At 43.6% G+C, this 18,144-nt stretch overlaps 1 protein-coding gene across 2 annotated transcripts in view; it reads left to right on the top strand.

The window, feature by feature from the left end:
• CCDC88C (coiled-coil domain containing 88C) overlaps nucleotides 1-17,513 on the top strand; it is a 153,825-nt gene extending 136,312 nt beyond the window's left edge. For both annotated transcript variants that reach the window (XM_048485200.1, XM_048485201.1), the window contains 8 exons: nucleotides 879-1,024; nucleotides 2,763-2,852; nucleotides 3,735-3,973; nucleotides 10,012-10,176; nucleotides 10,958-11,023; nucleotides 14,037-14,105; nucleotides 14,407-14,687; nucleotides 15,507-17,513. In XM_048485200.1, the coding sequence (XP_048341157.1) occupies nucleotides 879-1,024; nucleotides 2,763-2,852; nucleotides 3,735-3,973; nucleotides 10,012-10,176; nucleotides 10,958-11,023; nucleotides 14,037-14,105; nucleotides 14,407-14,687; nucleotides 15,507-16,523 (2,073 nt within the window). In that variant the 3' untranslated portion in view covers nucleotides 16,524-17,513. The remainder of the gene's footprint in view (nucleotides 1-878; nucleotides 1,025-2,762; nucleotides 2,853-3,734; nucleotides 3,974-10,011; nucleotides 10,177-10,957; nucleotides 11,024-14,036; nucleotides 14,106-14,406; nucleotides 14,688-15,506) is intronic.
• The last annotated feature ends 631 nt before the right edge of the window (nucleotides 17,514-18,144 follow it).

Here is an 18,144-nt window from a genome sequence, read left to right as displayed (position 1 = left end):
CTTCTCAACAGAATCAGGATGGAAAAGGTTATAGTAGTTCCGTGGATCAATATAGCTGTATCTGTCAACTGAGCTAGACATTAGAGAATGGTCCCTGTCTTGGTACCTTCTAGTTTAGTACCTTTTATTGACTTATATCCTTATGAATTCTGGTGCAGGATGGTAGCACAGCCACAGAATGGTTACCACAGGAGGGAGAAACACACACATACTGTAGGACATCCAAGTTCGGGGGGGGGGTTCATTTTAAAAATACACTGGGAAGCAGGAGTGAGAGAGAGAATAAAACAAACACTGTGGCAGCACCTGCTACTGATTTAATGTTATTTTAACCACATTCAATCAGATCTCCAATGGCCAATGAGAAACTGTAGTGGGCAAGAGCCCCATCAACTCCCTGAAAACGCTCGGCAAGTGTTAGGAAAGGTACCTGCAGGCTCCATGATGGCCACAGGCTCCACCCTGAGGATCCCTGGGTTAGCCTCTAGTTCAGTGGTGGCGAACCTTTGGCACTCCAGATGTTATGGACTACAATTCCCATCAGCCCCTGCCAGAATGGCTAATTGGCCATGCTGGCAGGGGCTGATGGGAATTGTAGTCCATAACAACTGGAGTGCCAAAGGTTCGCCACCATGGCTCTAGTTTAAGTTTTTGTTTCTATATGGGGAAGATTTTTGCTGATTCCCAATCTCCCACTGGAGACCATCACTCCTCTCAGGTTCAGTGCAGAGTTTCATTGGCCACGCAGCTGGAAGGAGGATTGATGGGAAATCCCTTCTGGTGCTGGAAATGCCTTCTGCAAGCAGAAAACCTGTGATTCCAGCTATTGTTTTAGCAAATGCAAAGGAAGGAGACTAATCTATGTGTCTGTTGTGTAGCTGCTTGCTCGACTGAAAGGAAACTTGGAAGAAGAGAATCATCATCTCTTGAGTCAGATCCAGATGCTGAGTCAGCAGAACCAAATGTTGTTGGAGCAGAACTTGGAGAACAAGGAACAGTATCATGAGGAGCAGAAGCAATATATGTAAGAGCCTCGCTGCATTTTTTTTCATTTGTCTTATTATCAGATAGGTCAATATTGAAACATGGTGAAAGGAGGAAAATTCTGAGTCAGATTAGGGAGGCTTAGAAGCCAATGACGCTTTTTAAAAATGTATTTTTCTGAGTTGTATCCCCCCCCCTTCCAACAAGTCAGCTTCATGGAATAATTGCATCTGATGACTTTTACAGCTTGAACATGGCTAGTATTTGTGAGGATTCCTGCTTTTATACATGCAGTCCATCACCAGGGGGTTGAATGAATGCAAGTTTTGATGAGAGTGGAAACAATTCAAAACCCACATGAAGGACAGTCCAGCTCTTGTGTACTTGACAAATCACTGTCAGGTCATTGTGCCTTGTTTAAGCCATGTGTATTTTTTTCTTTATCTGAAGCTTCTTTTTTGATTACTCTCTGCCCACTGACTGCACTGCCCCCGCCCCCCCCCACCCCCCGGTGGCTGCACTTTGGGGTGTGAGGGAGATTGCAGAAGGAGGGCTGTATGTGAAAGTTCCATTCCCACAAGTGCAGCTCCACTCATTTGTTTTCTAATTCCTGTCCTTGTTATGGCCACCATAGATGGCCTATGGAAGGTGCCGTCCTATGTAAGAATCATATATCTGTAAGTGCCACCTAAACAAAGTCTAAGTATGATGTATGTTCCTTTAAGTAGGATTGTTCCCCTAGCGCACCTGATGTTTATTAAGCCTGGTGGTTTATCATGAGCAGTTGTTGCTCTCTTGTAGTTGGTGTTCTCTTGTCTGTTCAGAGACTTCGTGTCTCCAGGTTTCTCTCTATTAAACTATACTACTATCCTGTGAGCATGTCTGAGGATTGCTGTGTTTGCTGCAACTAAGAGACATTACACTAAGTAAATGGGAATAGAAGGATATAACTCTTCTTAGTATAGCACTGTAAATTTTCATACATAGCATCACAGTAAAGATCAGACAAATCCTCAACCAATTTGGGATCTAAAGGACTGAGGGTATGTCTTTCTGCATAACTATTGTGATAAGGAAGTTACTAATCTGAACAGTGCACTAGACATTTTGGGTCACTTTCCAGAGTTCAGTCTGCATAATTCAGTCTGCATAATTATGCACCTTTTTAGCAAACACTCTAACCACCCATTATTGCTTTAGTAGTAAATAAACTGATCTAGAGGCATAGGCAAGTTAAATTGATTTGTGATTTGTTTTCAGATGTTGACTAGAATCTGCTTAAATGGATATTTTGGATTAAGATAACTTCTTCCCCACTTAACAAAAAACAAACCCAAAGCTGTATTTTCCTAGGGCATTATGTATTTATTACATTTTATGCTGCGTTTCCATCTGAACAGGGTTCCCAAAGCAGCCAACATTAAAACAGCAATGAAAATAACACATAAAACAATTTAATAAAAATATAAAAACATAGTACTTTGGAATTCTCATTTATCCCTTTTGTCTACATAGGAAACTCCTTTTGATAGCTTCTCTTCCCGCTTAATCAGTACATTAATTATTTTATAGTTTCTCTTCCAACTTAATCAATAATATTAATTATTTCTGCCTTGTGACAGGAGAGGATCTTTTAATTACTGGCCCTCTGGGATAGTCTTTCATCTCCTGTAATCTTGTGATGGTTCAGTTTTTAATTGTACCTGGTTTTCAGCAAATAGGATCCTTGAAATGTCAATGTGTTTTCCTCACAACAGTCTCTTTTTGGTTTTCAATAGTGACAAGCTAAATGCCTTAAGGAGAAACAAAGAAAAGCTGGAAGAGAAAATCATGGATCAATATAAGTTTTACGACCCCGCTCCAAAAAAGTAAGTTGTACTGAACTGAGCTGGGGTTATGAGGGAAGTCATCTCTTTAGGCAGGTATTATCCATCTGCAAGTAGAAAGGTAGCAGCTGCCAGTTCATTCTGTTTCCCACAGTTTAGAAATTGTCTAAGTTCCTTTGGATAAGATTTGGGGAATTCGTTGCATTGTCATCTGATTATAATTTGTAATTGAAGAATTGGCCTTTAATTCAGATTCTAGTACTTCTGTGTGGCCGTACAATGGACAGGGATAGAGTTAACTTATAACTAAATGAATTATGTTTGGTGAACCCAGTCCATTTCCCCTGTAGAACTTTACACACAGGATGGGGGATCCCAGTCATTTTTAATGGCTGCATCCTGATTAATAAAAAACCCAGATAAAACAGAACAAACATTTAAATTATGAGATTGATCTCTGTTTAATCAAAAAGAAGACTAGTGTATTTTATCCTGGGTGCGCTAGCAATAATAAGAGAGTTGGGGGTCATCTTACATTTCCATACAAGGTAAAGGTAGTCCCCTGTGCAGTCACCCGGTCATTATTGATCCATGGCATGACATCACATCATGATGTTTACTAGACAGACTGCGTTGGCAGGATACAGTAATTTTAAAAAGGTGTAAAACATTTTTAGTAGTGTTTTCCTTTTGGCTAAATACAGTATCTCATAGCCCCATTAGATATCTTGTGCTGAAGATTTGAACGATATCTGATATATAGCTTTAACTTCAATTGTAGTATGAAATCCCTAATTATCTTGCCTACTTCTGGACTATAAAGCCAGTTCACGTTTTTTTAAATGATGGGTATCCAGAAAAGTAAGCGAAGTAATGCAAAGAGCAGAATTGACTCTCTCGTTGAAAATTTTCTGCCACCAATAGGAAAAACCACTGGATAAGCGCGAAAGCCTTGGCCAAATTTATAAAGCCAAAGAAAGAGGCGACAAGAGAACGGTTGAAATCTTCCGCAGAGAGTCCTCCGTGGCATTTGGAAAGTGCAGAGACGGCAGGTTCGCCACCTCCTTTCCAGCTTCCCAAACAACAAGAGAGTCTGGATAACGCATCTGTAGGATCCAACTCTGCAGAAGGCAAAGAACAGAATAATGGATGTGCAGGCAAAGGTATGTGTGATTTTACATAACTCTGAAGAGTTCGTGCTGGCAGAGATTACCGGCAAAGGGAAAAAAAGATTAGAAGGTACAATCCAGCTCAACATCAGTACTTGAAAGACTTGATATCGATGGGACAGTTAAGCACATTCCTTACGGGCAGAATAAAATTTATACTCGTGTTCATTTCAGTAAAGCAAAGTTAACAGCCTAGACAAGGGGAGGAGCCTGCCTTGTGGGTTGGGAAAAGGCAGGGTAGAAGTCCAATAAATAAATAATAGGGTGTTTTTTGCAAATGTCCATCCATGGCCTGACCTACAAATGCAGTAGAGGTAACAGAATGGGTAGAAATAGATTTCAGGAGAGAGAATCACATTTTTGGAGAGGGATACAGTCTGATATCTTATTCCCATCTCATTGTGCTGCGTTTGTAGGCACAGCCTGTGTGTATGAAGAACAAGTCTTGAGCTTCCACTGCCTCTCCCTTCCTCTTCCCCTCATTTGCCAAAACTCAGTCACTCAGTTTCTGTCTAGTGCAACAACTGTCTTGGTTTATTGTTATATCTAAAGTGTTGTTGAGTCTGAAGTGGTTTTAATCCTTGTTTGGATGACAAATAGAAAACAGTTTGCTGCTTCAGATACCACGGCAGACTGATTTGTGCTAATTCTGGAGAATTAGGAACATTATGGCGGATTCCGCATGGGCCAAAAACAGTGGTGTGAAAACAGTGTAAAAACGGTGTAAAATGGTTTAAAACGGTGTAAGAGGGTTTACACCGTTTCACACCGCTGTTTTTGGCCCATGCGGAATCTGCCTATGTGTGAACCTAACCAGAGTCAGCCAAAAACAACAACCCTACCATGGATTTCCAGGCAACGCAAGCAGGACACCAGGGCTTTTCTGTGACTGACAGAAGGAGAAGGGCAATTTCTAGAATTTGGAGATGCTCTGGAAGGAGTGCCTTCAGCAATGTCCCTTTAAGAAGCAGGGCTTGCAAACCAGGATTCTTGTACATCTAACAAACTCGGCTGCTCCATGCAAAGTAGAGTAGCTATTGGCTGTTGTGGGTTTTTCAGGCTGTGTGGCCATAGTCTCGTAGTTTTCGCTCCTAACATTTTTCCTGCATCTAAGGCAGGCATCTTCAGAGGCACTGGAATGACTAAATGGCAATATGGATGAATAATAATAGAAATAAGGCCGCGTTGAGGCTAAATATAGTACATGCGTGCTAAATTCCGTTACTCAAAAGTTTATATTACTAAACTTTGTGTGACTTCTGTCAGTATAATAAAGAATCTTCTTATCCAGAGGTCACTCCTTCCTTTTATATATATGCAAAGAATTGTATGCTGTACATTTTTTTTACACAGTTATTGTACCACACACATATGACTCAGAGACCCATCGGGGGCGGGGCCAAAGGGGTCAAGGGATTGGCATGGCCTTGCGCCAGCATGTTTCAGGAATACATGAAAACAATCTCAAATATACACAAGAACAGGCTATCAGACAGTTCTTTGGTAATCACAGCTGTTTCAAATCCTGTGAGTTCTTCCTCAGTGTAGAGATTTCATATAAAGGATTTCATATAACAACCTTCTGAGGGGTAGGTCAACTCCTGTGGCAAGTCCTGGATCAGTTTTTCATTTCTATAATATTTGGGGTCAACATGAAGACTTACATTTTTATCAGTATTGCAAGAAATGTTGCTGTTAAGAAATCAATCGCTGCATCTTACCCTGAAGCAAAAAGCCCTTTGCCCAGTGACCAAAAGCCTCGCATTAGAAGCAGTTTTCTCCAGGAATGTCTAATATCACAAAAGGCGTCCAAGGAGGACCATGTCCCCCCTCCCCACATGTAATTTAAACTACCAAATGTGACAGGCAAGTAACAGTGGTTTGAAGTAAAATTAAAGATATAGTGCACCATTTGAACTACAGAAAGCAAGTAAAGTCTTTGCAAGCCTTGAGTCCTGGGGCAGGGAAGATAGATTTGAAGTTAAAGTTAAATTTGACTTCCTGCTGTGCCAATATATGTTGAGTATCAAGAGAGTCATAATGATTAGATTTTAAAGTCCAAAGTACTAGGAATCGAAGATCGTTTTCTGGATGACCACGTCTAATGAAATGTTCCACCACAGGCACATCCATAGCGAGGTTTTTGATCTAGGACCTGTGCTCACGGATCCTTAACTTGATGGATCTGGAGGTTTTTCCTATGTAGATGCATGAAATTAAATATATTGATGTTTTCGTATTGCAATTGCTGGGATGCTTCAGCTAGAAAAATCCCATAAAGGGTGTGTAAATTACTTGGTTACAATGGCTAACCTGCAAACACCAAAACGCCTGTGGGGTCTTTGAGCACTACAACCAATAGGTGCAGTGTGCTGAGTGTCTGTATGTACTAGAATGTCACTTATTGATCATGTCCTTTTGAGGCCAAACATCAGAACAGATGCCAAATCTGTACCAAATGCCATTGCCATCGAATGATTCTTTTGATGCCAGTGGACAACACGGACGTTGTTCATTAAGGCAGACAGTGCAGTCACTAGTAGGCCTAGATACTTTTTCTTGTCCCATGTGTGTTATCCTGACATCCTGTTCCCATGTACAGCTGAAATACTTCATTGTCCCATTTTTATTTACATGTATTTCTGAAATATTTTATCTCACTGTTGTAGTTTTGAGAACCGCTTAAGAAGCTTGTTTGAAAAGCACTGATTTAAGTATTTTTAGTTTCAGTTAATGAGCACTCTGCCTAATGTATATAAAAAGAAAGTGCTGCAGACAAGAGCCAGGTGGCTGCAGGAGGGCCCGGGAGGCCAGCAGGGAAGTGGCAATGCAAGCAGGCCCGGCCGTGGTGTCTAGAGATAAGAGGGCGGGTGGAGCCAGGGAAAGGTCTAGGAGGGGGCGGGGTGGGGCAATCAGAGATTGGCAGGGACAGAGAGCCATGGGACCAAGGAAGGGCAGGCTTGCTCCCCACCCCAAGGCCCTGATTGGCAGGGCGGGATGCAGGAAGCAGTGTGACCTTTATAAGAGGCAAGGGCAGGACAAGGGCCGAGGAGGAAGAAGCTAATCAGTTCCTAGAGCCAGGGAACTATGTGGATTGTGAGGGAGAAGCAGCCATTGAGACCTCCCTTCTGAGGCCCCAGGGGAGACTGGAAGACCCTGTGGGGGAACAAGGGAAGGAGGCAGCCCCACTGCTTGGGGGGCACCACAAACACATAACTTGGGATATTGTGCATAAAGGCCTGTATGTCTGGGAATTCCATCTAATATTGCTTTCATCCCATGTGTATAATGAATAACAAGTACCTTGACAAGAAATGCAGGTTTGGCTTCCAATTGAAGTAGTGCTGTTTTGTAAAAGAGAATAAAGGAAATGACAAAGGTATGACTGTTTTGTATATGAAGTTACAGGGTACATAGGCAACAGAGACTGTGTTGCCGCTACTCCTCAAAAGTTGTTGCTGTGGAAATGATTCAGTCCTGTTTTTCATGTTTAGCAGGTTTCTAAGTTGTTTGAAATATATTTTAGTTATTCCTGATCTTTTTTCCCCCCTTCTTCTTTTTGGGATCTCTGGGTGATAACATTTAGCTGCTCAACGCAAAAAGATTCCCTTTTTGAGAAGCACAAGCAAGCCCAAAGACAAGTCTCCTAAGTCTCCATCGACTCATTCGTCTCTCTCTAATCGCTTCCGGTTCTGGTCGTCTTCTGACAGTCCATCTTCTCCTAACGAGCCACTTTCTTTCTCGGACATGGGAGTTTTCTAACACCTGTTATCATTTATTTTCAATACATTTCTGATTACTTTTTAAACGACTCCTTTAAACACTCACATCATCCTATCTGTTCAACAGTCCCCGGCACAAATTAAAGCCATGACCAGATCAAGTTGACATGGACAATGTTTTTTTTTGTTTCCCCAATAAGACGAAGAAACCTTTACTGTACAATCTGGACCTTTTCTTCAGTGCAGTACACTTTTTAAAGAGACCCATGACATACAGTGCCCATATGCTTACAGTGCCATTGATGATGGCACACATCTTAAGTAAGTGAACTTGCTGTTTGATTCAGTGATGTTTGGCTATCACAGATGTGCCTCATGTCCTGTCCAGATGTGGAAATGACCTGCTATTGTTGCTTTGTTGCCAACAGTGCATCCTCCTTTATAAAATTTGCCTCATCAACATTATAGGCTCCTTATATCTTACAGAGCTTTTGCAATGCCCCCCGCTCACTCTATCCATTGCCATATATGCTGTTTGTCTGTTCTCTGCTACTGTGCAATATACACGTGGAAATGGAGCGATCTCCACCATGGCTTGCAAAGAGACTGACATTGGGTTGGATCCAGAGGGGCTCTCCTGGTCTTGAGTATGAAGGCTCCTCGTGATTTGGGTCCATCCCACTGTAAGGCTCCAGATACCCTAACCTGATCTTGCTTTTAAAAAAAGAGAAGAAGTTAGGTGAGCTTTTATTAAAGTGTACAGTACAGCTGTAATGAACAAACACCATTGTCATGGATTCCCATCATGCGCCTTATTTGTGCTAAGTTTGGGGTAGTTGCTAAGCAGATTTTCCCTATATTAGTTGTAACTGTAATTATTATTATAAGCAGCTGGGCTTTGCAAACCTGCAGTGTCTGCATGACATATGCATGTGTCCCACATTCTTTAACATATTGGAGCCTAGCTAGGAACCTCTGGGAGCACTCTGAAGCAGGTTTACTTTGCAGCAAGTCCCATAGTTCATTCCATGGGGTTTAATCCCAGGAAAGGATCCTTCGAATTGCAGCCTCCCTTTGGGTCTGCTTGCCCTGTACGAATCCTCAGCTGTAATTAGAGCGTCCCTATGCATAATTCGCTTGTTCCACCAGCATGGAAATGGTGGGTCTTTTTTTTCCTTTTGGACTAACAGAAAATGTTGTTCTCTAACCTGTTGTCTTGGCCTCAGCTGGCCTTGGCTTGCTGGATCCCATAATTGATAGGATGGATAATTATGTTAGCCCCTGAAAGGTGGGATCTGCTAAGCATTGTGTTTGCTGGCCACATTATGGCAGCATGCGCCCTTGGCCATTCCACTGTACGTTACACATTGCAGAAATTCAGGGAAAACAACATAAGCTTCATGACACTTTTCACTAACTCTCTATAACGCACTTCAACTAATCTCCGCCTTCGGTGCTAACAACTTTTTCTGTCGTCTGTGCCAACCATTTGTTACTTGTGTTGTTTATTTCCAGGAATTCAGTGCCTTTGTTGACATAGAACCGCTGTGGAAAACAATTGGAAAACAACCGCTTGCTTCCCATCTGAGCTAGTTTTGAATGTGTTGGATTTTGTACACTGTTGTTTTTAAATGAGTGCCTTAAGGCATTGCAGACTTTTCTTTTATTTGGATTGTAGCTTGTTCCTGCAATAAATAAATTGTGGAATTGGTACAAGAGGCAATTTAACTTGTACGTGGAATTCCCAGTCTCACTGAATACCACCCTGAAAAAACACTTTGTGCTGGAAGAAGAAATACTCCATGAGAAACATGATCTCTTGCAGGAACAACATGCTATATAAGCCATCACAGATTCCAAGCCTCTTCTATTGTCATCAGGCATGCACCATTCCTCCTGCTTTAACTCAAGGAAATAGCATCAAGTTGTTAAAATGCCATACATGTTTACTTGGCAGTATGTTTGTTTACAGAAGTCCCTTGGCGTTCAAGAGGGCTTACTCCCAAGTAAGCGCATGAAATCGCAGCTGTAGAGAACCTACACACATTCTGCATTTGCATTCGGCTCCCCTTTTTCATAATGTGTATAAATGTTCCTCCTTTTTCTCATCAATTCTTTAGTAAGCTGGCATCTGTTTGCAGAACTGGATGCAAATGTGTGATCTCTGATGGCTTTGTTGATGGAGTTTACTTAGTGTCTCTCTTGTGCCTGTTGTTTTGTGCCTGCTTGCTGCATTTATGGGATGACTAGTTACCTGTTTTGTGCTCTTGTGCATTATTTTGTGTCTCCTTTTCCCCTGCTTGACATTAGTGGATTCAAAGCAGAAAAGAATTTCCCATTGTGGAGGCAGTAGCGACTACACTGGAAATGTTCTTAAACACTGCTATGTGGAGCCAAGTTCCAGGACTCACTCCACTTCAACCAACTTCTTGGCTACTTCAACTCCTACCTCTAGACAACAAAGCAGACCCAAAGGTATGTGTCCCACCCCATCTGTCTGCACATCTGTACTTCTACTTCAGTAAGATCAAACCTTCCATTTTGGATGAGCTGTTCTTAATCAAAGGGCATGAAATCTGAATTCTCTGATGGGGGGAGATGGCTGCAGCTTGGCTGGATCATTGGTTGTCCTGTGCAGCTGAGTAGACCAATTGCATGGAAGAAGGAAAAGAAGTCCATGTAACACATGGTTTGGCTTCTAGATTGGCAAAAGCCTTTCAAGGGTTTGGCCAAATCCCAGATACGCATTGGATGAGACGGAGCATTTAAGAGCAGGTTCTAAGTACTTGGCATGTTTCAGTGTTGAAAACAGGCATGACGTGGGGTAGGAAACCCTAGCGTGGCCCAACTCCTCTCCCCTCTGGTGGGCCACCTGTGTTAGTGCTCAGGGACAGAGACAAAATTATTTGGGTGGATATGTTGGGAATTACTCCTAGTTCAATGTTAGAGTTTCACATAAGTCCTCCTGGCCTTTGCTACTATCCTCTTTGAACAGGTATGTGTTGACTTGGAAATAGTAGAGTTGCTACCTGAGGTGGACCTTGGGAAGACTTCTGGGGTCCCATCCAATCTTCCTCGTGAATCCTATTTAAATGCTTAGTTGTGCAAAACAGCATCAGTCTTACCTGCATTAGCCCCTATCATTTCTGTGGTTAACCATCTTAGCTAGTAGACAGGTCTACTGCTTCTTACTCAACTATGTTGAATAATTCGATCTGCCATTGCGCTTTTCCTTTTTGGTTTTTTTTTTTGTCAGGTTACAATTCAGATGGGGATCTGTGTAAAAACTTCCCAGAGGCTGAGTTTTCAAACAGACAGCACAGTAAGTCTGCACACAGAAAAGTTTCTCATAACTTTTTCCTTTTGTCTTTGGCCCTACCTCTCACTGTTGATGGACTGAAGAGGGGTGACCCAAAAACTCAGTTTTAGGCATGTCCTCCAGATTTGGTCACACCCACAATGCTTTTTTTAAAAAAAATAGTTTTTTATTAATTTTCACCGTATATTTGACATATGAAACAGGAAATTCAGAACAGACTGAAACAGAGCAAAAAGAGAGGGAGAAAAAGAACAGAGTACATCTACCCAGAACTTCATTGATATAATCATGACACGTTAAATCCCAAAACAACATTCTACTGTAATCGGAGAAACGATCACGAAATCTTAAATTCACTATCTTCTGTCCACTAATTCTGCAACATCTTTACTTAGTCTCTTATATATTTATCATCAAATTAGTAATCTTCCAGTTATTTGGGTGCTGTGTGGTTTCTGGGCTGTAGGGCCGTGTTCTAGCAGCATTCTCCCCTGACGTTTCGCCTGCATCTGTGGCTGGCATCTTCAGAGGATCTTCAGAGATGCCAGCCACAAATGCAGGCGAAACATCAGGAGAGAATGCTGCTAGAACACGGCCATACACCCCGGAAACCACACAGCACCCAAGTGATTCCGGCCGTGAAAGCCTTCGACAATACTTCCAGTTATTATTTTTACATAATCAATTCTGCTTCAGAAAAGAAATAAAGTTCCCATTTTTCATCAAGTTCGTATTTTGGCCAACTATTTACAAAGTTTGTTAATTTAGCACACCCACAATGCTTTTGATAAAGACTCCAAGAAAAACTGACCCCCACACTTTTAATGTCATGTGGGAGTACGCACTTTGCCAAATAACTGTTGTTATAGGTAGGGTCCATGTCTGAGAAGGAGGGTATATGCGTAAAGAAAGTCCCAGGTTCAGTCAGTGGCACCTGCACTTTAAAGATTATTTAGCAAGGCTACAAGCTGTTTCTGAGAACTTGGAGAGTTGCTGCCCATTAAATGGGATGGGCGGGGGCCATATGCACAAGGCAGCTTTATAGTTGGTTTGCTTTAGTTGGAAAGCAGGACATAAATCCAGGAAGCAGGTATGGCATGCTGAATCCTCACAGTAATCTTCAAAACTACCCAATAAGATAAATTACACCCATGTTGCAGAGTGGATCTGGGAGTAAAAAGATGCCCACTTACCTAAGAGCACTTCTGAATTCATAGATGAGGTTGAGGTGACATGTGCATTTGGTGGATTACTCTGCTCTCTGATCCAATTACTACACCATAACTGTCCTCTTAAGGGGAGCAGAAATTTTAATTAGTGAAATTACCCCACCCCAGGAACCATCTGTACCTCAACAATCCTCCAGCAGGTGGCAGCATGCATGCAGGAACGTCGCTCCAGAAACAGTTCAGTAGATGTTGATTTTTGTTTTTGTTTTAACATTTATTTTCTTGCAACATGAAACGGTTCATGTTAACTGTGGTTTGTTTGTGAACACAGGATTCAGTTCACAGGCCATTACCCCAAATCCCAGTTTGAATCCACAAATACTGGTTTCATTTCCCTCTCTCTGTTGCCTGGAGGGGCATTTTTCTGATGACAGGCCAAGACTAAACCAAGAACTCTGCATCTAAATCACATGAAAGCATAATTAAGACTGGCTTCAGAGCCTGGTTTTATAGATTCTGTCTAATCTTTCTCAGGGAAGTGGCCTGCATTTAAAACAGTCACCCTAACTGTAGTTTGTTTTGTTTTTAAAATGGTGGTTTAACACAATATCTGAACTTCATGCATATGAATGAAGTGTGTGTGTTGAAATAACTAAAAATCACAAATCACTGAAATAGGTCTACTTTGCAATTTAATAAGTGAATACCAATCCACAGAAAGTTGGCCTTTCTATCCCCACCACAGTTCATGCAGGAGGAAACACAAGAAGGTGTCTCATGCTGCCTGCTAACTGTTTTACAGACCCTTCTAAGATGGGGCAAGCCCCACTGAATAGACCTGACCAGGTCTCTGAATGGACTTGCTTAGGACATCGTTGTTCATGTGGCGTGAACTTTTTCTGCACTGGAGTCTGTTCAGCACTGGGATCCTTTTCATTTGCTCTGCCAGCACTTAAGAACCTCTGGTGCCTGAGGGAGACGAAATAAATTCCAACCAGTCTTTCGTTTTCATTCAGGATATTTACTTTCATAAAACCTGGGGAGATTAAAAAAATCACCTCACAAAAGAAGCAAAGAAGAATAGTTTGGATTTATACCCCACCTTTCTCTCCTGTAAAGGAGTATCACGGTGGCTTACAAACTCCTTTTCCCTTCCTCTCCTCACAACAGGCACTTTGTGAGGTAGGTGAGGCTGAGAGATTTCTGAAGAACTGTGCCTAGTCCAATGTCACCCAGCAGGCTTCATGTGTAGGAGCAGGGAAACCAATGGCAAACCTCCTCTGCACATGTCTGCCTAGAAAACCCTGATGGGGCCATCATAAGTCAGCTTTGATTTGACAGCAAAAACAAAGAAAGATATGGTTGTTGTGGGTTTTCCGGGCTGTGTGGCTGTAGTCTGGTAGATTTTGTAACAGACTTCCCTCTGTGATACGCCTCTGAAGATGCCAGCCACAGATGCAGGCGAAACGTTAGGAACAAGATCCACCAGACCAGAAAGCCCACGACAACCACTTGTTCCTAATATTTTGCCTGCATCTGTGGCTGGCATCTTCAGAGGTGTATCACAGAGGGAAGTCTGTTACACACTGTGTCCAGGTGCAGATGCACAGATGCAGGCGAAACATTAGGAACAAGATCTACCAGACCACGGCCACACAGCCCGGAAAACCCTCAACAACCAATTGAATCCGGCCATGAAAGCCTTCGACAATAAATTAAAGATACGCTTTTGAGAATCGTAAAAAAGTATTTTAGTAACATTCACCTCACTTCCTTCTGATTTGATATCAGTATTATTGGCCTCACTATTCTTTTATGTTCTTCTCTCCCCTCCCTGCTCTCTGCAGCGTCCAGGCCGAATAGCTTAGAGAACAGTGAAAATGCATCCACTAGCAGTTCCCCTCTAAACCTGAAAGGTGAGATATTCTGATGAATTTGGTGTACTCGTTTTTATAGCACATAAGTGTTAACTGTGAGTCATGGCAATGCAGCAGATCAGCCTCCCTGGTCATACGGTTTGCAGAAAGCTATTTTTGAAATCTTAATCTCTCTGGGCAAAGCATATAGCACTTTCTGTTCTGTGTAATGTTTGTATGTGGTTGGTTTTAAATAAATGCATAAAGATTCCACCAGTGTTTGGAAAAGCCGAAAGACAACTTTGCGTAGGGAAAAAAAAACCAGGAGGTAACTTTGGTGTGTTGGAATCACCTTGTGCAGGTTCTTTTGACCGTATTCATGGAAGATCAGAGAGCCTCAGTAGTGAAGACCTGGTGCAGAGTAAAGACGTGACCGGTTTGTGTAGAGATGGACTGTTTAGTCCCAACTCTTTGGTTGTTGCTGTCTCAAACACTAAGCACAGGAGTGGCTTGTTCTCAAGGGATGGACCTCAGAAAAATGCCCACGGACAGGTCGCAAGGCACCGATCTGCCTCTCCAGGGAGTGAGATGGTAACCTTGGAAGAATTCCTGGAAGAGAGCAACCGGCTATCACCACTAAACGTAAGCAAATTTAAGCCTCGGCCTATGCAATAATACATACAAATGGGATTACAAATCTGTACACTGGGAGTTCCAGGCTGGCTTGATCACAAATCAGCTTATTGATTAGATCAAGAATTTTTAAAAAGAGTGGAACTAAGTGGGCGTTAATACACTTTGGAGTCAGCGGTGCAGAAAAGTGAGGGTTTCTGAGTTAGGAGATTAGATTGACTAATTCAGAGGTTTTCAACCCATGGGTCAGAGACCCAGATATGGATCATAAGGTTCTGTTTTCTGGATTGTGCCCCCCCTCCTTTTTTTTTACCTTCTTTGGGATAGACCTTTTGCTGATATTCATACAAAGAATTCAAAAGCACACTGAGAGCGGCATGACCATGAGCACCGGTAGATGGAGAGAAATTGGCTCCTCTTCTTCCTGTCACATGACTTTAGTGTCAGATTCTTTTCTGATAGGTGCTTGCAGCTTATTGGATCTCACGTTACAGCCTGTGGTTTGAGGTATATTTTGAATGTGAGAAGATTAAAGACCATTGGGCGCAAGTGATGCTAGAATGTGTTCTTTTCATGATCTCGCCAAATACAGATTGGCCAGAATTCCATGAATGATTTCATAGTGACCAGGCCTAGCTAAGCTTCAGAGGCTCCCACCTCCCAAAATCTAGTGTCCGATGTCGCCTCACTTATTTCTCCTCACTGTAGGATCCTCCCTGTTTACTAGTAAGATTGCAGAGAATTGCTAGGTTCAATTTTATCTTGAAAAAGCTGAATTGGTGTATTTAGATAATGTTTGCACTAGATTCACCTTGTGTTTCTCCTTAGGACACGTCGAGCAGAGATGACTTGCTGAGTGACTATTTCAGAAAAGCAAGTGAACCTCCCATTGGCAATCAGCTCTCTCAGGCCAAGAGAAAGGAAGCTGCCAAAACGCCAACGAGCTATGTCACTCCCACCGTAAAGATGCCTGCCGTTAATGAAGACGGAAGGCACCCTAAACCAGGGCATTACGTCAAACCAAGCCCTAGAGCAGCTGAATCTGAGCTTCTGGCCAACTCAGTGGGTTCCCACAAACTGGCTCACGCATCTCAAAATCAACCCAGCAAGGGGACAAGGCAGACAGCACAGCCCCCACAACCCAGTACCGTGAGCAGGCAGAGCACATCGCTGAATCGAGCTTTCAGCCTAGCTTCTGCAGACCTCCTCAAAGCCACTGGTCCAGAGACATATAGACACTACGAGAGCCTTCCAAAGCCTGGGACTGCGGACGGCCGAACAGGCAAGGACTTAAACAGCCATACTCTGCCACTCCCTTCACTGGCCAGCTCTCAGGCCCCTATCAGAGACAGGCCACAGTCTGCAAAGCTGGGGGGTTCCTTGCAGGGTGTCGATGCACGCTGTCGACAGCTTGATGTTCGGCGCCTCTCACTGGCACCTCCAAAAGACGAGAGGCCACTCTCGTTTCCTTCCATCTCTTGCTCTCCTGCCACTTCTAATGATGACCTAAACTGTCGGCCTCTTGAGCAGGCAAACGCAGGATCAGAGCAGCACTGTCTTTCCCCTCACGCGACTTCTAAAATCAAACCCAAGTCGACAGCACGATCTGGGGAAGTAGCCACTGTGACTCCTGTCAGAGTTGTCTCCAGCAGCACTGAGGGAAACGTTTCCCCAGCAATAAGCCCCGGTGATACTTCTGTTACCAAATGCCAGAGTCAGTCTCCAGAAAATAAAACTCTGTCAGGAAGTACTGAAGAAGCGAGCAGAGCCTCCAAGAACCCGTCGGCATCACCAGATCCCCATAATGATCAGCAGACTGTTTGGTATGAATACGGGTGTGTTTGAGGGCTCCTTTCCCTACCACTTCACCCCCACTCATCTGCTGTTCCCTGAAAGGTGTATTTGCTTTACTACTGAAAACTGGGTGGCTTTTGTCTCAGCTCTCTTGGATATGCTAAAGTGTATGTTTGAACAGATACATTGGCACCCCTGAGGTGAAAGACTGAATTGCCAAATATGGTTGCTCTTATGGTCGGAACGCCCCATAAACAGCTAGAATGCGCACATTTCTCCCCGTCTCACCCTTGAAAGCCAGGCAGTTAAGCCAAACTCTAGAAACACTGTGGACTGCACACCACAGCTCTTCCCTTTCCCTGTTGTCAATAAATTACGCTTGTGTCGGTGTGTCTGTCAGTCTACTGACCTCAGTCCTTACTGGAGATATTATTTAGTACAGCAGTTACAACCCCTCAGTTGGTGAAGAACACAGTGTTCCCTCACACACTTTGAAAGAATCCGTGAGTCACTTTTTGCTGGTGGTTCTAATTAATACAGCTGCTCCCGAAAGCAAGATTCTGTTTCACCCCTCTCTCTCTCTCTCTGAGGGCCTTCACAGTTACGGCAGAGGCCTGTTTAACACTCTGGCTTTCACTGCATTTGCCTTAGAGTACTGGAGAGGAGCTGGCTTTTGGGGATCTGTTAAATGTTTTATGCAAAAGACTGGAACTGATTTACTCTTTTTTGTGTATGCGTGTGAGAAACAGAGATGATGTGTTTTTTAAATGCTACGGACAACTCTCCCTGCAGTAGTCCGACACGTTCATCAATGCATACGTGAAACATTAAGCCCCTACGTGGCACTGCTTGCGTACCTGTTGGGCACGTGCCGTCGTTTGCCTCCTAGCAGAGGCGCACCATGGGTAAATGGTGCCCGGAGACAAATTGTCTCCAGGATGCCCCCCAGGCTCTGTCCCACTGCCACCCCGGCTCCACCCCATGATGCCCCAGGCTCCACCCCCACTGACCTTGACCCCGCCCATGTCACCATGGACATGGGCAAGGTCTAGGGTGCCCACCTCCCCTCCCCCTGCCGGCTGGGCTCCCAGCTGGCAGCCTGCAGTCCCTTCTGACTGGGGAGGGGAGGCAGGGATGCAGGCGGAGTCCGGGAGGGGGTTGATGGCGCTTGGAGGCAGCAGGACTTCCTGCTGCCTCCAAGCACCCTCAACCCCCTCCCGGACTCCCCCTCCCTCCCTTCCGACTGACACGGATAGGTTGAGGCACGCAAAAACGACGAGGCAAGAGGACTTCCTGGTCACGTGGGGGGCCAATTTTGCGCCCCCCACGTGACCAGAAGAGTGGCGCCCGGGGACAAGGGGTACCCCTTGTCCCTAGGTAGATGCGCCACTGCCTCCTAGTAATGTGTCCAGCCGCTTGTCTCACTCAATGATGTGCGGCAGACTGAATGAATGTCACAGCTGCTTACTCTTCCAACAAGCTTGTGCCATTGGGCCCATTTCATTCAGTAGTCATGGATTTCTTTTCTTTTTGTAGTTTCGCTTCCATCTCTGTCAACTTGATCTGTGTAGAAACCAAAATGAGTGTAATATGCATATGGAAAGAAATGCTTTTTATTAAATCGTATTTATGCTCAGATGAAGCTTTTTACATTTTGGGAGTTCTGATGCTG

This window comes from Sphaerodactylus townsendi, linkage group LG02, assembly GCF_021028975.2.
Source record: "Sphaerodactylus townsendi isolate TG3544 linkage group LG02, MPM_Stown_v2.3, whole genome shotgun sequence".
NCBI classification, from domain to species: Eukaryota; Metazoa; Chordata; class Lepidosauria; order Squamata; family Sphaerodactylidae; genus Sphaerodactylus; species Sphaerodactylus townsendi.
The sequence above is the reverse complement of the archived record's forward strand: the minus strand, read 5'-3'. Positions and strand labels throughout refer to the sequence as shown.